At 41.3% G+C, this 25476-nt stretch overlaps 1 protein-coding gene across 3 annotated transcripts in view; it reads right to left on the reverse strand.

The window, feature by feature from the left end:
• The window catches only part of LOC140476599 (tau-tubulin kinase 2-like), a 299170-nt gene that overhangs the window by 4173 nt on the left and 269521 nt on the right, over nucleotides 1-25476 (reverse strand). For all 3 annotated transcript variants that reach the window (XM_072569438.1, XM_072569437.1, XM_072569436.1), the window contains one exon: nucleotides 11594-13032. In XM_072569438.1, the coding sequence (XP_072425539.1) occupies nucleotides 11594-13032 (1439 nt within the window). The remainder of the gene's footprint in view (nucleotides 1-11593; nucleotides 13033-25476) is intronic.

Consider the following 25476-nt stretch of genomic DNA (forward strand, 5'->3'; position numbering starts at 1 on the left):
TTTGTTACTCTAGGATTAAAATTGGTCAACAGAGTTCTCATCAGTTTTGTTTTCCTGACGGTTGTTCATCTCCCAATCAAATCACTCAGCATCAGATTCATAATGCATGGAGACAGACTCTTTGGTCGTTGCCAACTAGATAACATTAATTAATCTAGTCGCATTTACCAGTACGAGGCTCACATCCCTCTAAACCCTTCTCTTATTCATATAACAATCACCAGCCAGGAGTGTTCCCTCCCAGTCGGGGAACACTTCAATGATTCCGGGACATTCAGGCTCAGACCTTTGGGTGGCCATCCTCCAAGGCAGACTGCAACGCTAAGCTACCAACCTTTAGTTGGTCACTAAGTTCAGTACCCACGGGGATGGCCTCAACGGGGACCCTGGGTTCATGTCACGCTACAGATGACCCCACTGCACTATACACTCTTTCATACGCTAACAAACACAGAACCTCTCTCACACACAAGCTCTCTCTCATACACTCACACAAGCACCCTCTCACAGACTTATATCCATTACACACACATACACACTCTCTCTCACAGACACTCCCACTCCCACACGCACACACTCGTCTCGCCTGCACATGCACACATACAAGTTGGTGGGGTGAATTTGTACTTGCAGAATTACATTTTAGTTTGCTCAAAAACTGCATAATTCCATGATGCTGTAAATTCCACTTTACAAATTGAATCAGTCTGACCTAACATTGGGACACATACAGACTTTAACCTCACACCTTCAGTGTATTATCTGAGCTGAGATGGCACCTATTGTTAAAGCTATCTTGAGAATGCAACTTTTTCAAGTTCTGGGATTTACGTACGAAGGAACGGAAACTCACATGATCATTTCAAAAGATGAAAGATTTAAGCTAAATTTGTTTAATATTATATTCCATGACATTGCAATCCTGTTGCAATAAATTCTGTGTATTATGATTCTGCTCCTCAACCACCTGAAGCACTGCTTCGAATTTTTGGACTTTCCTATTCTGGATACTCCTATTCTCCATTTACTCCATGATTTTATAAACTTCTATAAAGTCATTTCTCAGCCTCTGACAGTTCAGAGAAGATAGTCCCCAGTCTATTCAGCCTCTCCCTATACCTTGAACTCTCCAACCCTGGCAACATCCTTGTAGATCATTTCTGAACCCTTTTAAGTTTCCTTCTTATAGCAGGGAGATCTGAACGCAGTATTCCAAAGGTGTCCGAACCAATATCCTACACATCCACAACTTGACATCCCAACTTCTATACTCAATGCACTGACTAACAAATGCAAGTTTACCAAGTCAAGAGTGTGTTGCTGGATAAGCACAGCAGGTCAGGTAGCATCTGAGAAACAGGAGAATTGATGTTTTGGGCCAGAGCCAAGTACCTTCTTAATCACCCTGCTTATCTGGGACTCCACTTTCAAGGAACAATGAACCTGCACCCATAGGTCTCTTTGTTCAGCAACACTGCCCAGAACCTTACCATAAAGGTGTTTAAGTCCTATCCTGATGTGCCCTACCAAAACACAGCACCTCACATTTATATAAATTAAACTCCATCTGCCACTCTTTGATCCATACCCCATTGTAGTCTGAGGTAATCTTCTTCACTGTCACTACACCACCAACTTTGGCGTCATCTGCAAACTTACTAATCATACCTTCTATATTCACATCAAAATCATTTACATAAATGACAAAAAGGAGTGGACCTAGCACTGATCATTGCAGCAAACCACTGGTCATCGGCACCCAGTCTGAAAAGCAATCCTCCACCTCCACTTTCCTATTTTAGTGACAATGCAGTCACTTTTAAAAGGTTATTTGTGCTTGGATTTTCTTTTCCTCGAGAGGTGCCAAAATGTCTACTTTACAACGGCAGAGGAGTGGCCAGATCCCCCCGTTCACGTTTTTTCTAGTTTGGTTTAGTTGTAACAGTAAGAAGCTGCTGGTTTAGCTGTAGTAGAGAAGCTGCTGCAGTGCAGAGAACGGTTCCAAACTTCAGCAGATGGTTCCTGGCTGACTTTCTCTCTGAAATCTCTCCTCACTGTAAGCACCTGTGTTTGAATTTCCCTTTCACCATGTGGTCTGTTTATGGAATGCTATAGAAATTGGAACAAACCAACTGTGTTAGGGGATTCTCTAGTCCGAGGTATAGACAGACGTTTCTGTTGCCAGCAGCAAAAAATCAGAATGGTGTGCTGCTTCCCTGATGCCAGGATCAAGGATGTCTCAGAGAGGGTGCAGAATGTTCTCACGGTGGAGAGGGGCCAGCAAGAGGTCATTGTCCATATTGGAACCAACGACATAGGAAGGGTAAAGGTTGAGAGTCTGAAGGGAGATTAGAGAGAGTTAGGCAGGAACTTAAAAAGGAGGTCCTCTAGAGTAGTAATATCTGGATTGCTCCCAGTGCTACGAGCTAGTGAGGGCAGGAATAAAAGGATACAGTAGATGAATGCATGGCTGAGGAGCTGGTGTATGGAAGAAGGATTCACATTTTTGTATCACTGGAATCTCTTTCAGGGTAGAAGTGATCTGTACAAGGACAGATTGCACCTAAATTGAAAGGGGACTAATATACTGGCAGGGAAATTTGCTGGAGCTGCTCGGGAGGATTTAAACTAGTAAGGTGGGGGTGGGGGGTGGGTGGGACCCAGGGAGGTAGTGAGGAAAGAGGTCAATCTGAGACTGATACAGTTGAGAACAGAAGCGAGTTGGGCAGGCAGGGACAAAGCAGAGAACAAGGTAGGACTAATGAATTAAACTGCATTTATTTCAATGCAAGGGGCCGAACAGGGAAGGCAGATGAACTCAGGGCATGGTTAGGAACATGGGACTGGGATATCATAGCAATTACAGAAACATGGCTCAGGGATGGGCAGGACTGGCAGCTTAATGGTCCAGATTAGAAATGCTACAGGAAGGATAGAAAGGGAGGCAAGGAAGGAGAGGGAGTGGCGTGTTTGACAAGGGATAGCATTACAGCTATGCTGACGGAGGATATTCCTGGAAATACATCCAGGGAATTTATTTGGGAGAAATAAGAAAGGAATGATCACCTACCTTATTGGGATTGTATTATAGACAGGGAAATTGAGAAACAAAATGTGTAAGGAGATCTCAGCTATCTGTAAGAATAACAGGGTGATTATGGTCGGGGATTTTAACTTTCCAAACATAGACTGGGACTGCCATAGTGTTAAGGGTTTAGATGGAGGGGAATTTGTTAAGTGTGCACAAGACAATTTTCTGATTCCGTATGTGGATCTACCTACTACAGAAGGTGCAAAACTTGACCTACTCTTGGGAAATAAGGCAGGGCGGGTGACTGAGGTGTCAGTGGGGGAGTACTTTGGGGCCAGCGACCATAATTCTATTAGATTTAAAACAGTGATGGAAAAGGATAGACCAGATCTAAAAGTTGAAGTTCTAAATTGAAGTATTAGGCAATAACTTTCAAAAGATGATTGGGAGCAGATGTTTGCAGGTAAAGGGATGGCTGGAAAATGGGAAGCCTTCAGAAATGAGATAATGAGAATCCAGAGAAAGTATATTCCTGTTAGGGTGAAAGGAAACACTGGTAGGTGTAGGGAATGCTAGATGACTAAAGAAAGTGAGGGTTTGGTTAAGAAAAAGAAGGAAGCATGTGTAAGGTATAGACAGGATAGATCGAGTGAATCCTTAGAAGAGTATAAAGGCAGTAGGAGTATACTCAAGAGGGAAAGCAGGAGGGCGAAATGGGGACATGAGATACCTTTGGCAAATAGAATTAAAGAGAATCCAAAGGGTTTTTACAAATACGTTAAGGACAAAAGGATAACTAGGGAGAAAATAGGGCCCCTCAAAGATCAGCAAGGTGGCCTTTGTTGGAGCCACAGAAAATGGGGGAGATACTAAACTAAACAAAGCATTTTGCATCAGTATTTGCTGTGGAAAAGGATAGAGAAAACATAGACTGTAGGGAAATAGATGGTGATATCTTGCAAAATGTCCAAATTACAGAGGAGGAAGTGCTGGGTGTCTTGAAACACAAAGGTGGATAGATCTCCAGAACCTGATCAGGTGTACTAGAGAACTCTGTGGGAACTAGAGAAGTGATTGCTGGGCCTCTTGCTGAGATATTTGAATCATCGATAGTCACAGGTGAGGCGCCAGAAGACTGGAGGTTGGCAAACGTGGTGCCACTGTTTAAGAAGGGTAGTAAGGACTAGCCAGGGAACTATAGTCCGGTGAGCCTGACCTCGGTGGTGGGCAAGTTGTTGGAGGGAATTCTGAGGGATAGGATGTACATGTATTGGGAAAGGCAAGGACTGATTAGGGATAGTCAACATGGCTTTGTGCGTGGGAAATCATGTCTCACAAACTTGATTGAGTTTTCTGAGGGAGTAACAAAGAGGATTGATGAGGGCAGAGCAGTAGATGTGATCTATATGGACTTCAGTAAGGCATTCGACAAGGTTCCCCATGGGAGACTGATTAGAAAGGTTAGATCTCATGGAGTACAGGAAGAACGAGCCATTTGGATACAGAACTGGCTCAAAGGTAGAAGACAGAGGGTGGTGGTGGAGGGTTGTTTTTCAGACTGGAGGCCTGTGATCAGTGGAGTGCCACAAGGATCGGTGCTGGGCCCTCTACGTTTTGTCATTTACATAAATTATTTGGATGCGAGCGTAAGAAGTACAGTTAGTAAGTTTGCAGATGACACCAAAATTGGAGGTGTAGTGGACAGCGAAGAGGGTTATCTCAGATTACACAGGATCTTGACAAGAGGGGCCAGTGAGCAGAGAAGTGGCAGATGGAGTTTAATTCAGCTAAATGAGAGGTGTTGCATTTTGCTGATTTGATAATTCCAGTTTGGATTCAGGGTGGTTGAACTCCAAGGCAGTGAGTGGTAGGTCTTTCGTTCCGAGTGATTATTTCAGCTGGTTTAAGCAGTGCTTGGTAAAGTAATGGCTCTTTCAGTCACAAAGAGTTTTCTTGGGCTGGATGAAGTGACTTTGGGGTTTTACAAAAACGTGAGCAAGGCAAAGCTCTTGAAATTGGCAGACAAGTTGGAGGGGAGGTTGCCTTCATTTGGGAGAAAAGGGGAAGTAATTACAGCATTTGCTCAGCATTTAAATTTGTTGGAACTGCCATTGGAATCTTTGGAAAAGGCTAGAATTCAATTGCAAATGAGGCTGCTTGAATATGAGACGGAAATGAAACAGTTTGAATTACCTTTAAAAGCAGAGGAAAGAGAAAAAAAACAAATCGCCCTAGTAGAACAAAAAGAAAAAGAAAAGGACAGAATGGCTTGAGTAGAACAATAAAGAAAAAGGAGAGGAAGGCTCTAGCAGAAGAAAGGGATAAAGAGAGGAAAGGAAGAAAAAGAGAGAGTTTGAACTTCAGAAATTGGCACATAGGAAAGTTGGCTTAAACGGATGGAGGTGAGGGTAAGAGGGAGACTTAGTGAGGATAGTGAGGATGAGCAAACAAATCAGCTGAAGGCCTGGTGGGGATATGTTTAAATATATCCAAGCACGTGGCGAGTGACCATATGGGTTTTGTTGATCCAAACAAAGCTGATAGATAGAGCTACTGAGGTATGTGCATCAGTATCACAGGAGGTATCTGGGGAGTACGAGGGGCTGAAGAAAGCCATCTTAAGTGCATATGAACTTGTGCTGGAATCCTACAAACAATGTTTCAGGAATCTGAGGAGGGACCCAGGTCAAGTTTGAAAGGATCAAACAAAGCAATTTTGATAGGTGGATAAGGGCATTAAAACAAAATCAAATATATGGCACTCTTAGACGATTATTTTGGAGAAGTTCAAAAATTTACTTCATGAAATAGTGAGAACTCATGTGGAAGAGCAGAGAGTCAAAATGGCAAGATTAGCAGCTGAAATGGCTGATGATTATGAGTTGGTTTATAAATCAAAGTTTGGCTTCCAACATCAAATTCAATCTCTGAGGGATAAAAATTGGGGAAGGAGAAATACTCACGTGGTAAAGGAAAAGTAGATCTTGGTGAAGATCTTAATGATAACTTACCACATGGTAAAGAGGACCCCATGAAGGGGAAAGACAAGTTAAAAAGCTCCTGTGTTTTCACAATGAAGTAGGCCACTTGAACTTCAAGTGGCCTACTTGAAATTAGAAAAAGCGCTGGGAAGGCAAATGTAGGATAACCAGTGAATTTTGTTGAAGTGATAAAGGAAAGGACAGTGGACGCTGAAAAGCTGCACCAGAATGTACAACCTGGTCAGAAGTCGGTTAAGGAGGTGGTGCCGGATCTTCTTAAACTATTTACTCGCAATGGCAATGTTTACTCACATTGGTCAGGAGGAGCAGGTAAAGAAGTTACAGTATTAAGACACACAGGATCATGTCAATCTTTGATGCTGAGAGAGGAGGAGATATGTAACTCAGAAGGACTATTGCCAGAAAAAGTGCTTGTACATGGAATTCATGGTGGGACAAGAAGTGCTCAGTCATGCAGTGAGGTTAGAATGTCCAGTGAAAAGTGAAACCACGGTCGGATTACTGGAGGAACTCTTGGTTCCAGGAATACAATTTGTCCGTGTTAACAATATCACTGGGTCACAGGTAGGAGTGTTGCCTAGTGTGATTGAAAAACCAGTGGAAAGTCAGGCAAATGAGGTATTATAGGAAGTATATCCTGGGATTTTTCCTGACTGCGTGGTAAACAAGCTCACAAAGTCACCAGTTGGAACAGGAGGATAAATCAAAGAATACAGATAAGAAAGTTGAAGTAGAATTATCAGAAACCATGTCTGATCAAATGGTTGTGACAAAACAGAAACAGGCGGAGGACAAAGTAGATAGTTTTAGCTCAGAGAAATTAGTGTTGAGAGTGTGGTGCTGCTGGTCAGGCAGCATCTGAGAGCAGGAGAATCAACGTTTAGGGCATAAGCCCTTCATCAAGAATGAGGCTTGTGGGCCGGGGTGGGGGGGGGGGGGAATGAGAGATAAATGGGAGATGGTGGGGGGCAGCTGAGAAGGTCCCCGGTGCTGAAGCAGCACAACACTCTCGGCTCTGATCTCCAGTCCTCACTCTCTCCTCCGCTCAGAGGAATTAACCGAGTTACAACAAAAAGATGAAAAACTTAAGCAATTCTAACAAAAAGCGCACACAGAAGAGGAATCTGAGTTTATCCCTGAATGCTACTATCTTAAAAATGAAGTTTTGAACAGGAAATGGAGACCATCACATATTCAGGCAGATGAGAATTGGGCAGAAGTTCATTAAGCTGTATTACCAGTGGGTTACAGAAAGGTGGCGTCACATGTAGTACATGAATTGCCAGTAGGAGATCATTTAGGGGTCAGAAAAGCTCAAGCTAAATTTTAAAAAAAATCATTTTTACTGACCTGGGCTGCACAAGGATGTCAGTGAGTTTTGTCAGACATGTCATACATGTCAGGTAATTGGAAAAACACAAGCAGTAATAAAACCCACACCTTTAATACCTATTCCTGCATTTGAGGAATTTTTTTACAAGAGTCTTAATTGATTGCATAGGACCCCTACCTACGACAAAAAACAGAAAACAGTATTTGTTAACAATAATGGATGCGTCCACTAGATTTCTACGAGGCCATTCTTTTGCACAATATCACAGCTAAAAGGACTGTACAAGAGTTACTCAAATTTTTCACGAGATATGGACTACCCACAGAGATACAATCAGATCAAGGGTCAAATTTTACATCAAAATTATTCAAGGAAGTTATGAATGGCTTAGGAATAACAATTCAAATCCACTTCATACCATCAAGAATTGGACAGAGCACCAGAAAGGTGGTATCAGACATTAAAGACCATGCTTATAGTCAAGACTATCCAGATGATTGTAATAAAGGAATTCCATTTGTATTTGTTGTCATGAGAGATGCACCAAATGAATTAACCAAATTCAATCTATTTGAATTAGTTTTTGGGCATGAAGTAAGAGGACCACTAAAATTGATCAAGGAAAAATTGTTGAGTCGGAATTCAGAGACCACATATTTGGATTGTGTGTCATGTTTTAGGGAATGGTTTAATAGAGCTTTGGCTTGACAACTTTTAAAAATATCACAATATATGATGAAACATTGAAATCAAAAACTCGTTAATTTGCTAATGAAGACAAAGTATTAGTGTTAACGTCCAGTGATAGCTGAATCGTTAAATGTAAGGTTGAGTGGACCTTATCAAATCAAATGGAAATGGAGTGAGGTTTACTGTTTGATAAGGACTCCAGACAGAAAGAAATATCAGAGTGTTTCATGTGAATATACTCAACACGTATTTTGATAGGGAAGGAAAGCAAAAGGAAAATGTGTTACTAGTTACAGCAGAGAGAAGAACCAAATTCAGACGATTCTGAATTACATATTCCTCAAATTAAATTGGACAATGAGAAAGTTGTCAAAAATTGGGATAAATTATTGAGTTACCTATCAGAGGAAAATTGAAATGATTTGAAGAAGTTATTGCTATTGCATGGGAAATATGTGGGAATAAGCTGGAAAGTATTAATCTAATTGTGCATGATGTAAATATAGGAAATGCTGTTCTGATTAAGCAACATTCTTATAAACTTAACCCTCGAAAGTTGACACTGGTTCAAAAAGAGATTGAATGCATGCTCCAAGACAACATAATTAAAGGGAGTTGCAGTGAGCTCACCCATAGTAATAGTGATAGTAAAAACAGATGGTAACCAATGGTTACGTGTGGACTATCGCAAAGTCAATGCAGTTACAAAGTCTGATTCAGATCCGATTCCACGTTTGGAAGGTGGGACTAGCAACTTATATTTGTAAGGTAGGCTTAGTCAGAGGGTACTGGCAAATTCCTTTATCCAAAGGAGCGAAGACAATTTTGGCTTTTATAACGCCGAATGGACTGTATCAATTTAAACTCATGCCATTTTGTATGAAAAATGCAGACATATTTCAAAGACTAACCTATAAACTAATTTCTGGATTACCCAACTGTGTGGTATACGTCGATGACCTGGTGCTTTTTAGTCACACATGGAAGGAATATTTGCAGAATTTATCAGAATTATTTGATCGACTTCAGGAGGCAGGCTTGGTGATAAACCTGGCTAAGAGTGAATTAGCCAAAGCCCAAGTCAAAATTCCTGGGCCACTCCCCAAGGAACGTGTAAACAAAAGTTATTGGGGAGTTTCCTATACCATCAACGAAGAGAGCATTCCTGGAATTAAGTGGATTTTATCAGAAATTTGAACTGAGTTTTGGCAGTGTAGCTGCTCCACTCACTGAATTATTGAAGAGGTCCAAGAAGTTTCAGTGGATGGAGACTGTCAGAAGGCATTAGATAGCCTGAAAGCTGTGGCCTCAGTATTAGCCACACCTAATTACACAAAGCCATTCCAGGTGGCTATCGATGCAAGGGATGTAGATGTCAGGGCTGTACTATTAAAGTAGATGACGAGGAGATAGAAGGACCTATCAGATGTTTCTCCAGGAAATTGAAAATTCATTAACCAAGGTATTTGACAGTTGAGAAGGAGACATTGGTGTTGGCATTACAACATTATGCTGCCAGTAATGTGTCTGAGACAATTATCACATACTTACCATAACCCACTGAAGCTTTTGGAGAAATTCAAGGACAAAAATTCCAGACCGTTTAGATGGAGCTTATCATTGCAGCCATTCAATTTTAAAATTATACAAGTGGCAGGAAGAGAAAACATAATTGCCAATGCATTGTTGAGATGTGGATGAAAAAATGAAGGTGTTCAGTGCAGGAGTAAACAAACGGGCATAGAAGGAAGTACGCTTGCATGGTTATAGTCAATACAGTGTAACTGTATTGGTAGTGTACTAACAGATTAAGACTAAGGGGTTTTAAATCTTTGTATATTGATGGTTCATTGTTTTTAAGGTGCCGGGGAGGTGTAACAACGCTGTCACTTTAAAAAGGTTATTTTGTTCTTGGGTTTTCCTCAAGAGAGGCTGTAAATAAAGAGATGCTGAAATGGCAGGGGAGTGGCCAGTTTCCCCCCCATTCACGTTTTTTTTCTAGTTTGGTTTAGTTGTAATAGTAAGAAGCTGCTGGTTTAGCTGTAATGGAGAAGCTCTGCAGTACAGAGAAACGTTCCAAGCTTTAGCAGATGATTCCTGGCTGACTTTCTCTCTGAAATCTTGTTGGCCTATAAGAACCTGCGTTTGAATTTATCTTTTGCCAGGGGGTCTGTTTATGAGATGTTCCAGGAATTGGAAAAGTTCCTTACTTACGTTGCTGTATTGGGTCAGTTAAATTATTCTAAATTCTGTTTTCTTTTGTTCGTCTTTCAATTGTCGTGTTTAAATAAAGTCTGTTTTGCTTAAAGCCAAGTGGCATCACATCCAGAATATCAACTTCACATCTGCCTTTAAAATAAGAAGTTAGGGTCTAGGCTACCTTAAGAATATTTTGAGGGGGTCTCACCTGGTCCATAACACCTTTGATCTAATTTTGTATCCAAATGGCTAGATCTCCCTGTATTTCATGTGATCTAACCTAACAAGTCGACCGAACCTTGTTGAACGCCTTACAAAAGTTCATATAGATAACGTCCACCATTCTGCCTTCATCAATGTTCTTTGTCACTTCAAAAAACTCAGTCAAGTTAGTGAAACATGATTTCTCGTGCACAAAGCGACGTTGGTCACCCCTAATCAGCCCTTGCCTTTCCAAATACGTGTAAATTCTGCCCCTCAGAATCCCCCTCCACTGACATCTGACTCACGAATCTCTAGCTCCCTGACTTTTCATTACCACTTTTCTTAAATAATGGCACCATTTTAGCCAACCTCTAGTCTTCCTGCACCTCACTCGTGTCTATCCATGAGATGGTTTGATTTCAACCATCCTGGGATACAGTGAATTGTCACCAGGTGTCAAAACGTGAAGCAGATTTCCATTTTTGAATTCACTTGGTTCTGAAAGATTATTCTGTTCCTGAATCTTTCTCAGCCTTGTCTCGGAAATGTAACCTTTTTTGGACCCATAATTTGCCACAAACATCTCAGCACTCAAAACAAATTCAGCCGTCATTATTATATTGCTTGGAGTCTTGACTATCATATTTTCTACCTTACAATAGTAACTAACTTTTCAAATAAAAGGGCTCTTCACAGACTATGAAGTATTTCGGACTACTCTAAGATCATGAAAAGACTACATAAATGCAAGTAAATCTCCATTTTTAAGGGATAAATGCCTAATCATTCACTTTCATCTGCAGGGCACTGAGAAAAAGCACTGAGTAATGGAACTAATTGAGAATGAATGTAAACTTCTGATTTTCAGGTAGTTGGTAAGTCAGCCATTTGTTTAGATTCTGATTTAATGATTAACTAAATGTGTCAAAGAGTGTGTATTTATATTCTCATGTCCATGCAGTAGGATGCACAGAAGTTATTATAAGATAAACTCAAGTAATTAATTCAAAACTTTCATTGCTTCACATCACAGAGGCTTTGGTTCAAAGTTATCATCAAGCTAAATTTGTTCCATCCCAAACATTAAGGTTGGAATGAAGCTAACAAGGCAAGTAACAAAGTCAGGGCACTCACCTGACCTCCACACTTGGCCTGGTTGGTGGCTTCCCAGGAGGTGGTCTTGGGATAAACTGGGATGAGGTTGATGTGGGGATTTGTTCAGTATTGGTCAATGAAACAGGTCTTGGGATTTTGCTCCGCCGAGATTGAAGACTACTTAGACAGTCTTCATCAAACTGTTTGCCCAATTGTTGTTCCATTTCAGTTTTCACTGGAGGAGGTCCAGAATGAGTTCCATCATCAGATAAAGTCATTGATGGAACAGACACTTTCTCCTCCAGGGATCTCTCGGAAGTGGATGACAGATCACATAGAAGGGATGTTCTGAAGGTATGTTGTCGCTTTTCAGTTAATTGCCTGGTCAGGTCTATTTGATGAGCTTTCTTCTGGAGCAGTTTCTCTTTAGCTGAGACAGGAACAGATGATTCAGAACCTGCTTCTACATCTGATGCAAGGATTGGTATGCGACTTTGCCGGAGTGGAGATGGTTTGGCTTCACCCTTCCTGGGGTGCAGTGAATTGTCACCAACTGTGAAGATGTGAAGCAGATCTCCATTTCTGAGTTCACTTGGCTCTGAAAGATTATTCTGTTCTTGAATCTTTCGCTGCATCATCTCAGAAATGTAACCTTTCTCGGACCCATAATTTGCCACACTATCTGCGTGGTCTTCTTGCTCAGAAACAACGGTGTGAAGCAATTCTTTTACACATTCGTATGAAATATTTGAAGACGACTGTAACTCACCCACCTCATCCTCAATGTACTTATAAAAGCCATTTTCTTCTACATCATGCAGTTTCTCTTGCAGTCCATCCATTACAAGCTTTGTATATTCCACAGTAGGTAAAGCATCTTTTTCTCTGTCAGAGACCACTTCACCTGATGTTACTGGCTGAGTTATATTAGACAAATGAGGACCAGGAAATTTGTTTCCTTCCTGGTTTGGCACAGAAGACAAGGTTTCTGGTTGTGCCACTGAGCTATGTCCATTGCCTGGATGTAATTGGTCACTTATGGATTCATTTTTACCTGAAGGGCACTGTTCTTCATCAAGTTGACTTGCTACATCTCCAGAAATTACATGATCTTCTTCACATTTATTGACTTCTTGAGCTGAATTGAGGGAGTCATCTCTGTTGTGGTCAGACCTGACACTAGTTTTTGCAATTGCATCCCCTTGATTACTGCTTTCTACTGTGCCAGTCACAACAGTCTCTCTCTCTTGTGTTGTCCCTTTATCTAATTTTAGCATAAGTTCTGCTTTCGAAGTGCCACTACACAATGTGTCATGCGGTACCAGAACTGGTATTGATTTCTCTTCCGGAGATGTGAGTTTTTGTACTTCATCAGTGGCATGTTCCATTCTGTGCTGGTCAGTCTCCTTATGCTCATCATGCTGTATAACCCCAGCAGTAGCATGGGTCAGTGCGACTGCAGACTTGGGTGCAGTTATCTTAAAAAAAAACGTAGATCATGAAAATTTGAGACAATTTACTTACATACAGTTGACTTTTACTTGAACTCCATTTGAAAGAATTATTGTTAAATATTTCAATCACCAAGAACCATACTCAAAAATTGTTACCAAAGAACAATTTATTCTGACCTGTTTATTATAAGCATAAGGTTTTGAAAACGGAGATCAGGCATCAACATCTTGCAGCCATGATGTAACTTCCACAAACACTACATGGCTTAGATAATGTACTGGTACAAGTGGTTTATGCAATTTATACAACAAGAGTCCATGAGCACAAGCAACAGCCTTGACCCTTATTTTTTTAAGAGGTGAAAGATTTCCTATAGAACTCATATTTTAAAAACAATCAAGTTTTCCTATCAAGTTATCAAGGTAAATTTGTTCCATTCCAAACATTAACATTGAAATGAAGCTTCCTAACAGCAAGTCATAGATAGGAGGAGGAAAAAGAAATTCAAATAGTGCCTGGGCCAGGAAATAGGAGACTGTACTGGCAGAGATGGGAGAGTAAAGCCATGGACAGCTGTGTGTGTGCGCATGAGAGTTCAGGGATTCAGGGACTGTTGGGGGTGGGAGGGGGAACCTCAGATAGCTTGAGCGATAGAGAGTCAGTGAAAAGCGAGATGCACAGGGAACATAGAACATTATAGCGCAGTACAGGCCCTTCAACCCTCGATGTTGCGCCGACCTGTGGAACCAATCTGGTGCCCATCTATCCAACACGATTCCATTTTCATCCATATGTTTATCCAATGACCATTTAAATGCTCTTAAGGTTGGCGAGTCTATGACTGTTGCAGGGAGTGCATTCCAAGCCGCAACTACACTCTGAATAAAGAAACTACCTCTGACATCTGTCTTATATCCATCACCCCTCAATTTAAAGCTATGTCCTGTCATACTCACCATCACCATCTGAGGAAAAAGGCTCTCAATGTCCACCCTATGTAATCCCAGATCATATTACATGTCTCAATTAAATCACCTCTCTAACAAAAACAGTCTCAAATTCCTCAGTCTTTCCTCACAAGACATTCCGTCCATACCAGGCAATATCCTAGTAAATCTCCTCTGAACTCTTTCCAAAGCTTCCACATCTTTCTTAAAATGCAGTGACCAGAACTGTACACATTACTCCAAGTGTGGCTGCACCAGAGTTTTGTACAACTGCAATATGACCTCGTGGCTTCAAAACTCAATCCCTCTACCAATAAAAGTGAATACACCCTATTGCCTTCCTATCAGCCCGGGTGGCAACTTTCAGGGATCTACGTACAGTACATGGACACCGAGCTCTACATGCTCACCTACACTACTAAGAATCTTACCATTAGCCCAGTACTCTATATTCCTGTTGCACCTTCCAAAGTGAATCACCTCACACTTTTCCACATTAAACTCCATTTACCACCTCTCAGCCCAGCTCTGCAACTTATCCATGCCCCTCTGTAACCTGCAACATCCTTCAGCACTATCCACAACACCACCGACCTTAGTGTCATCCACAAATTTACTTCCATCCTTCTACACCCTCATCCAGGTCATTTATAAATATGACACACAGCTGTGGCCTCAAAACAGATCCTTGCGGTACACCACTAGTAACTGAACTCCAGGATGAACATTTCCTATTAACCACCACCCTCTGTCTTCTTTCAGCTAGCCAACGTCTGCTCAAAACCACTAAAACGCTCTCAATCCCATGACTCCGTATTTTGTGCAATAGCCTACAGTGGGGAACCTTATCAAACACCTTACTGAAACCCATATCAACCACTTTACTCTCATCCACTTGTTTGGTCTCCACCTCAAAGAACTCAATAAGGTTTGTGAGGAATGATGTTGACTATCTTTAATCAAATTATCCCTCTCTAGATGATTACAAATCTTATCTCTTATAACCTTTCCAACACTTAACCCACAACCCAAGTAAGGCTCATTGGTCTATAATTACCAGAGTAGTCTCTGCTCCCCTTCTTGAACAAGGGGATATTTGCTATCCTGCAGTTTTCTGGCACTATTCCTGTAGACAATGACGACATAAAGATCAAAGCAAAGGCTCTGCAATCTCCTCCCAGCTTTCTAAGAGAATGCTAGGGTAAATCCCATCTGGTCCATGGAACTTAGCTATTTTCACACTTTTCAGAATTGTTAACACCACCTCCTTGTGAACCTCAATCCTGTCCAGTCTTTTAGCCAGTATCCTCTTGACAAAATTGTTTTTTTCCAGTGTGAATACTGACAAAGAATATTCATTTAGCCCTTCTCCTATCTCCTCTGACTCCACGCACAACTTCCCACTATCATTGATTGGCCCTAATCTTCCACTAGTCATTCTTTTAATCCTGATATACCTATAGAAACCTTTAGGGTTTTCCTTAATCCTATGTGCCAACAACTTCTCACATCCCCTCCTGGCTCTTCTTTGCTCTCTAAGTCTTTCCTGGCTAACTCAAGCACCCTAACTGAGCCTTCATACTTCATCCAACATAAGCCTTCTTCTTCCTCTTGACAAGAGATTCAACTTCTTTAGTAAAGCACGGCTCCCTCACTCAACCATTTCTTCCCTGCCTGACAGGTATATACTTATCAAGGACACGCAGTAACTGTTCGTTGAATAAGCTCCACGTCAATTGTGCCCATTCTCTGCGATTTCCTTCCCCATCCGATATCTTGCCTAATTGTGCCATAATTGCGCCCTGCCCCCACCCACCCACTGCAATAACTCTTGCCCTGCATTATATACAAATCCCTTTCCATTGCTAAAGTAAACATAACCAAATTGTGGTCACTAACTGACAGAATGGCAGGGATCAATGAGCCAGAGACCGCTGGGAGGGAAGAAGAATGAGTTATAGATAGCTAGGGGATACTGTAGGGGATTGATAATCAGAGACTGAGAGGGTCAGATCACGTTGTGATAAATTTGCTGCATTTCGGAGGAATGCTTCTGCTCCTCCTGGCCCATAAACAACAGAACTTCTTTTGTGGTTCTTTGAATTGTTTCATCTGGTAGAATACTGGAAGCCCAGGAATCCCAGATTAAGTAATTATTGATTCATTAATTCAAAAGAAAAATGCAGTTAAAAATAGAAGACTGTCTTTTCCTTAATTACTTTCAGTGACACATCTAGCCTGTTTTTTTGAGAAGCACCAGAGGAAAGAAAGGAACTGAAGACCAATGGAAGAAACTACCAATGAACAATGTGCACTTAGTAGAGCCCCAAACTCTGTGACAATGGTATTCCTGTTGATAAGACTAACATGGAGCTGTGGCAAACTATTAGAAAAGTTAGTGCAATATTAGTCTTTATTGCAAGAGGATTTGATACAGCAGTATTGAAGTCCTGCTTCAATTATATAGGAGTTGAAAAGTATGGTGCTGGAAAAGCATAGCAGGTCAGGAGCAGGACAGTCAACATTTCAGGCATAAGCCCTTCATCAGGAATAGGAATTATATGGGAGCCTACTTAGACTGGACTCTGAAGTATCTCAAAGATGTTATCGCCATACAGGGAGTACAATGAAAGTTTACCAGATGTCTTCGCAAGATGGTGACACTGTTCTATCAACTGGACAAATTAGGCTTGTATTATCTATAGTTTTGAAGAATGAGAGGTGAACTCATTGAAATCTACAAAATACTTAATGGAATACAAATAGTTGATGCAAGCAAGATGTTTCCTCTGTTTGGACAGTCCAGAACAGGGAACATGACATAAAAATAAGGGGAATGCCATTTGAGGTCTGAGATGAAGAGAACATTCTGCACTCAAGAGCATGGTGCATCTTTGGAGTTGTCTTCCTCAAAGAGCTTGGAAGCTCAGTCTTCGAGTATATTTAAAGAAGAGGTTGATATTTATTTGATTATCAATGGAGGAACAGGTTATGGGGATAGGGGAGGTAAAAGACATTGAAATGTTTAATCAAACATGAAGGCTCGATTGACTTAGTGGCCTACTCCTGTTCTTATGTCCTTAAGAGATTATCTGCCATTACTGCATTGTTCTGTATTGGACATCACTGTATGTTAAATGATCATTTCCTACATTACCATGACAGTAGGGAAAAATACTCCACTGGTGTGAAGCGTTTTAGGATCTTGTGAGAATGAGAAAGGTACCTTTTAAATGAACAATCATTCATAAGTAAAAAAAATAGAAACTGTCCTGGTGAACGATCAACCTGAAAGGTTAGCTCAGTTTCTCTCACCACGAATACTACCGAACCTGCTCAATACTTCAAGCATTTTCTTCATATATTTCAGGTTTACAGTATGAACAGTGCAGGATTTACCACACAATACATTTCTTTGTACAAAGACTGGAAGAACTGCGGATGCAATAGATCAGAAACAAGAAATTGCTAGAAAAGCTCAGCAGGTCAGGTAGCACCTGTGAAGAGAAATCAGAGTTAACATTTCAGGTCGGGTGATCCTTCCTCAGAACTGTTCTGTTTCACAGGAGGCTCCAAAGCACTGAAGACGGTTACCTAGATAAGGGATAAAATGTCTGCAAATTAACTTCCCAGCTCGGCAAACATACCCACAACCACAGCAACTGGCACCCGAGCTACAAATCTTTATGCAAACCTTGAATTTCTGTTTTTGTTCACATTTCTTTGTACATCTACTTACCAGTGTTAACTAATGTCATAACTTAACTTACACAACAAAATAATTCTCAAATATTTTCCCCATCTTTGATGTAAACTGTTCAAACTTTTGTTGCTAGATTATGATGTCGTACCTTATCTTGTGGCTGCGTTACATAGGAATACGAGCAGGAGTAAACCATTCAGCCCTTCAACACTGCTCCACCATTCAAAATGTTCATTGCTGATCCTGCTGTTGCTGTATACTCCTTCATACCTTTGGCCTGAAGAACTATATCTAAATTCTTCTTGAAAACATTCAATGTTTTGGCCTCAATAACTTTCTATGGCACAGATTTACATAGGCTTGAGAAGAAATTTCTCATCTCAATCCTAAATGGCCTACCCCATATCCTTAGATTGTGACTTCTAGTTCTGGACTTCCTGGTCATTGGGAACATCCATTATGCGTTGGCCCAATCAAGACATGTTAAAGTTTTTCTAGGTTCCTCAGCACCCCCCCCCCCCCCCACCCCCCCCATCCCAACCCCCTGCACAATATTCCAAATGCTGTCTCACTATCACCCTGTAAAATTGCAGCAAGATATTCTACTCCAACACTCAAATCCTCTCACTCTGAAGGCCGACATACTACATGCCTTCTTCACCTTCTGCTCCACTTGCCTGCTTACTTTCAGCAACTGTGTATAAGGATACACAAATCCCACCTTTTCCAATCTACATCCGCCTTTTCATACAATAACCTATCTTTCAAAGTGTTTGCTACCAAATTGGATAAATTCACATCCATCCACATTATACTTCACAATCAAAATGTAAAGCTCAACAGTCAAGCATTTTGCATCTAGGTATGTAGCAACAGTATTCATAATGTTCATTGTATCTCAAACCTGCAGCTTTCATCATTTTTGTTAACATTTTTTGTTAACATCATTTTTTGTATTTTTGTTAACAATCTTGCTGATTAAAATTAGTAAACTTCTTGATTTGTTAAAGAATCAATGTTCATTCAACTGAAAACCAATACCTGCAGATGCATAATTAATAACCTGGCCCACTAAATTTATAATAAACCTGCCTTCTGGCATCTAGGCTCTAAACTAGAATTCTCCACCAAACTTTTCTCCACTGGAGCTCTCTGCCCTTTAAGACATTGCTTAAAAACCTGTTGACCAAGCAGTTGGTTACCTGTCTGAATATCTCCTCATGCTTGATTATTTTTTTTGCCAGATTAAGCTTTTGTGAAGTGCCTTGGAATGTTTCACTTCTTTAAAAGGTGCTTATTGTTGTTGTGAACAATCTGGATGTGGTTTTCCTATTAGATTGTATCTAGGAAAGCTACCAAGGCGTGTAGATGGAGCATTGTAACATTTAGAATTACAACAGTTTGATTAATTCAAACCCACATAGCTCAGTTGGCATCAAGGTTTCACATCTGGCTAAGGGGTGGAAAGGACTGCTACTTGGTGATCCACCTCAGCCAGACGAATAAATAACTTCTACTTCCATATCTCTCATTGTCTGACTACAGAGAGTAACTTTCGAGGCAGTAACATGGCAGTGAATGAATCACTGCCAGAAAAAAAAGGCAAACAAAAATTCTGCAAACAAGCTTTCACAAAGCAAATTCAGATACAATAGTTATTTGCAGCAAGAAAGTAGAGTCAACAATGTCATCTCCAGAACTGCTTCATTTCTTGACCACAAGATGGCAATCAGTTTCTTAGTAATGCCTCAGCCTTTGACTTAATATAAAACTCCAGACAGGCAACCATTTCTATTGTATTATTTAATTCTAAAGTGGCAAAAACATGTTTGGATTTCACTAAAGGGCTTTGGCCATGTATGACCAGTAGGAATGTTTGCTTAGTGACATTCTTCCAATATGGCTGAGGAGAAATTAAAACAGTGTTAAACTTTTTTATATAAAAACTCAAAACCACTCTGCAGTAAAGAAATAAACAAAATGGCATTTTTTAAAAATTGCAAATGGTGACAGATAGAGCTATAAAGTCAGAATCCTACTGCACAGAGACAGGCCCCTCAGCCTAAACTGGTCCATGCCAACCTGGGCTGCCTCCATCACCAAACTCTTACCACCTGCTGCCTGGAGGAAGGATGTCTTTTATTCCACCTCGGGAACCTCCAAGCACATGGGATCAATGTGAATTTCACCAGTTCCTTCATTTCCCCTCCCTCCACATTATCCTAGTCCCAAACCTCCAACTCAGCAAGGCAAGACCTGTCCAACACCTTTCCCATCTAATCGCTCCACTCTAAGGAGATGAGGACCAGAAAATTTACTTCAAGGATGTTGGTCCCATATGACCATATTCCACAGATTAATAGATAAATGATATTTAGCCTCAATTTACAATTCCATCTGAAAAGTTTGCGTATCCAATACCCCAGCAGTCCATCGGTAGTGCAGTGAAGTGTCAGTCCAGACCTTGTGCTCCACTCTCTGGGATGGAACCATCTGGTGGTTGAAGGAGCAGCACTCCGAAAGCTAGTGCTTTCAATTAAACCTATTGGGACTACAACCTGGTGTTGTGTGATTTTTACCCTCGAACATGTTAGGTATATCTAAGTGAGCAGGAGCCTCAGCCTTTGTAATTGTTCAACATGTTTGAGTTTTTGTAGCCTTGTTTGGATTAGAGCAAGGGTTGTAGGGTGAATATGCTACCTGTTCCCAACAGCATGCTACAGGAAGACATTCAAACAGAGATAGCAAAAAGGAGTACTGTATACAGGTAGTGGAGGCCAGTATAGCCAGGGCGATTGACACTGTTCTCTGCAGCAAAGAGCAAGAGCTCATTGTCTGCTCAGTGCTAGGGTTTGGAACTTCTGCTCTTGGCTGGAGAACTTCCAGTGCAAGCAGAACATTCAGTGCTCATGGTTCACTGAGTACCAAAACCAATGAGAGAATTAGGAAAGAGGTTCTGCTGATCATGAGAAGCCAGATGCTGAAATATAAAGCAAAATCTCAGTTAATAATCTCAAGCATGCAAACAATACTTTGGTAGCATAATTTGAGCACTGCTGAAAGACTATTTTGATGAGGCTTTTCATTTTGAATTCATTTGGATATTTTGCAAGAATATCAAGTTAAGGGGAAGTGTGATATTTACACAGCGTGAAAGGGAAGTGCAGACTGTAGCAATATTAACTTATTAGTAAGTGTTAATTCATAATAGCAGTGATAAACAGCTAAGTTCACCTATAGCTCAAACATTTTAAATACCTTGGCCTTCCAGGTAATCTGACATAGATTGTTAAAAATTACCACCGTTAAAAATTATAACCACCAGGTTATAATCAGGTTATCATCCAACAGGTTTATTTGGAAGCACGAGCTTTCGGAACACTGCTCCTTCGTCAGGTGTTGTGGAGTATAAGATCGTAAGACACAGAATTTATACCAAACGTTTACAGTGTGATATAACTGAAATTATTTATCAAAAAAGACCTGGATTGTTTATTAAGCTTTCATCTTTTAGAACGAACATGTCAGTTTTAGTTCTTTAAATGTAAGTCTCAGGACTTTTAGAAGTTACATTCTCAAGTGAACTTTAACAATTAGTGTTATGTCGGCCCAGATAATGCATTGTAGGTGTGAGGTGCCCTGCGTAACACTGTCTGTGCCACAACATTCAGATTGATTCTAATCTAAAGAACGGCTTTCCAGAATCTTACATCAATTCAAGCAGTTTTTGAACAAAATAAAATGTAAATCTGCAAGTACAAATGCACTCCACAAACATATGGGTGTGGGTATGGTGGGGGGGTGGGGGGTGGGGGGGAAGAGAGGAGGGAAGGGTTTAGGAGTGTCTGTGAGTGTGTGCATGTGAATGAGTGTGAGTGTAAAGGGGTATACATGTGAATGAGTGTGAGTGTAAAGGGGTATACATGTCTGTGAGAGGGTGCATGTGAGTGTGGGAATGTACGTGTGAGCATATGAGAGAGAGTCTGTGTGAGTGTGTATGTCTGTAGGGGAGAGGGAGAGAGAGAGAGAGAGACAGACAGACAGACAGACAGAGACAGAGAGTGCGCATGTGTGTGTGTGTGTGTGTGTGTGTGTGTGTGTGTGTGTGTGTATACATATGTCTCTCTCTCTCTCTTTGTAGGAGTATGTGTGTAGGTGGTGCCTCACCACCAAAATATGGATATTTCAGCAGACACTGGGGAATTCATTAGATAAATGAGACTCCGGGAATTCCTTTAAGATGCCAGCAGTGATTCCAATGAGCCCACCGAGGAACCATAACAGTCATCACAGGGATCCGTAAAGGAGCAACCAAACGAGTCAACTTAGACCCCACCGGAGGGCCGCTGTCAGAATAGAGCAGATTACTGACAATTGAACAACCAGGAACACTACAGGCAACTACCAGCTGATCCAACCAAAGATCACAGCTGTGAACTAAACTCATTGATAGGGACTTTGGATCCAGACCTTCAGAGTTCCCCACATGCCCTCATCCCTCGTACTTCTCGCATAGGTGACTTCTACTGCCTTCTGAAGATACAAAGCCAACACACCAGGACATCCCATCATATTAGGCAATGGAACCCTGTGTGAGAACCTCTCTGGCAATGTCGAAGGCATCTTGAAACCAGTTGCACAGGGGACCCTCAGCTTCTGTCGTGAAGCTACAGATTTCTTACATAAATTCAGTACCCGCAACCAGGAACATTCCTCATCACAATGGACATTTCAGCACTCTACTCCAGCATCCCCTACAATGACTGCATTGCAGCAATAGCTTCAGTATTCAACACCAACAACTGCCAATCTCTGAGCACCATCCTACAACTCATCCGCTTTATCCTCGACCACAACATTTTCACCTTTGACAACCAGTTCTTCATCCAGATGGAACAGCTGTGAGGATCAAATTTGCACACCAATATGCCAACATGTTCATGCACTGATTTGAACAAGACTTCTTCTCTATGCAGGACCTCCAGTCAACACGATACATTGACAGCATTTCCTTCCTCTGGACCTTTGGCGAAGAGTCACTGAAAAAAACTACACAGTGATATCAACGAGTTTCATCCCACCGTCAAACTCACCAAGGACTACTCTCTAATCTGTCTCATTCTTGGACATATGCATCTCTATCAAGGATGGCACCTCAGCACCTCATTACCGCAAACCCAGGGATAACGTCACGATGCTACACTTCTCCAGTTTCCACCCAAAACTATTAAAACAGCAATCCCCCATGGACAAGCCCTATGCATACACAAGATCTGTTCAGATGAGGAGGAATGTGACAGGCACCTGGAAGTATTCAAGGATGCCCTCACAGGAACTGGATACGATGCTCAACTCATCAACTGCCAGTTCTGACATGCCACAGTGAGAAACTGTAATGACCTCCTCAGGAGACAGACACAAGCTGCAATCGACTTCGTTGGCCAGTACTTCCCAGGAGCTGAAAAACTACGCAACACATTATCAATGAGAATGAGCACCTTGCCAAGACCTTCCCCACGCCTCCACTTCTTGCCTTTAAACAACCACGAAACCTCAAACAGATCATTGTTTGTAGCAAACTGCCCAGCTTTCAGGACAACACCATACAGCCTTGTCACGGCAGACACTGCAAGACGTGTCAGAGAGTCAACACTGATACCACCATTATGCCTGGGGACAACTCTCACCATGTACATGGCAGGTACTTGTGCGATTCAGCCAACGTTGTCGATCTCATACGCTGCAGGCAAGGATATCCTGAGGCATGGTACATTGACGAGACCAAGCAGTGGCTATAGCATCAGATGAACGGACACCGCACAACAATCAACAGACAGGAGTGTTACCTCCCAGTCAGAGAACATTTCAGCGGTCAGGGACATACGATCTTGGACCTTCGGGACAGGCAACAATACAAAGTGGCCGAGCAGAGGCTGATAGCCAAGTTCTGTACCCATAAGGATGGCCTCAACCTTGAGACCTTGGGTTCATGTCACACTACAGGTGACCCCACTTCACTACACACATACACAGACACTCCTACAGACACTCATGCAAACCATCTCTCATACGCTCACACATACACTCCCACACTCACCTTCTCACAGATGTAATCCCCTTTACACTCACACACACACACACACACACACACACACACACACGGGGTGAATTTGTACTTGCAGAGTTACATTTTATTTTGCTCAGAAACTGCATGATTCCATGTGAGGTTCTGTAAATGTTTTTTAGATTAGAATCAGTCTGACCATTGTGGCACAGACCGTTTCACACAGGGCACTTCAGGCCTTGAATGCATCATCTGAGCCAACATGACACCAATTGTTAAAAGTTCACTTGAAAATGTAACTTTTAAAAAAGTTCTAAGATTTACATATGAAAGAACTGAAACCAACGTGTTCATTCTAAAAGATGAGAGACTTAAACAATCCAGGTCTTTTTCAATATAGAATTTCAGTTACATCACACTATAAACTTTTGTTATAAATTCTTATGATCTTATGCTCCACAAGCACCTGAAGGAGCAGAGCTCCGAAAGGTAGTGCTTCCAAATAAACCTGTTGGACTTTAACCTGGTGTTGTGTGATTTTTAAACTTTGTACACCCCAGTCCACCACTGGCATCTCCAAATCATGAGGTAGATTGGGCACTTCTGAGAATCACGAATGACCACCTTAGGTCATATATGTAGACTGCACATCACAAAGACTGATGGACTGAAGGATCCAAATGGTCTAGTGCATGGGTCACAAAATATTGGTTTGCAAGTACAGTAAGTATAAAGGCTAATGGGACAAGAGAAATTGAAAATAAGAGTATATTATTCTTCAGTTTTACAGGGCATTGGTGAGACCACATCTCTAACTGTGTATACAGTTATGGTCTCCTTATTTAAAGATGTAAATATGTTGGAAGCAATTCAGCGCAGGTTTACCAGATTGTAATAAGTGGGTTGTCTTACAGGACAGAAAGGACAGGTTGGGTTCATTTCCATCGGAGTTTGGAAGAGTGAAGGGTGACTTAATTTAAGTACATAAGATGGTCTTGACGAGGTAGATATGGAAATGATACATCCTTTTTGAAGGGAGTCCAGAACTAAAGGGCATTTAAAAATATGGAATTCTACAACACAGGTGAATTTCTCTCACAGAATTGTGCAACTTTGGAACTCCGTTACAGAAGGTGGTGTAGGTGGAGTGATTGAACATTTTCAAGGTGGAGGTAGGTAGATTCTTATGTAGAGGTCTCAACAGTTAGTGCTGATTATTCTTGGCTTGACCTCAAGACTGCTTTACCTTATGTCCTCTTGACCTGAATGTTAAAGTGAATTAGGCTATAAGGCAAAATAGGGAAGAAGTAAAGAGCAGACTTCTCCAAGTGAACCCTTGACACTCCAGAGGTTAGGGTCAGCAGGAATCCCCAACTACAGTCAGTGCTAACAAAACATTCTAGAGTCCTTGGAGTCAGAGCAATTTAGAAACAGGGAGGTGAAGGACACCGATATGGGGCAAAACGGCATTTAACTAAATGACCCTTTACTGGTTGAAGGAGACAAGGTAAAAACAATGACTGCAGATGCTGGAAACCAAAGTCTAGATTAGAGTGGTGCTGGAAAAGCACAGCAGTTCAGGCAGCATCCGAGGAGCAGTACGTTAACCTATACCTAGAACAGACATCTATTTCATATGTATTTTTGAAGCAAGATTGCAAATTGGGTAGAGAAATGTGGCCATGTGGCCAAGAAAATCACACATTTGATTGAGAAATCTAAGTTTTTCTTCCCATGAAATCTTAATGATCTT

Source organism: Chiloscyllium punctatum, chromosome 4, assembly GCF_047496795.1.
Source record: "Chiloscyllium punctatum isolate Juve2018m chromosome 4, sChiPun1.3, whole genome shotgun sequence".
In the NCBI taxonomy this organism is placed as follows: domain Eukaryota; kingdom Metazoa; phylum Chordata; class Chondrichthyes; order Orectolobiformes; family Hemiscylliidae; genus Chiloscyllium; species Chiloscyllium punctatum.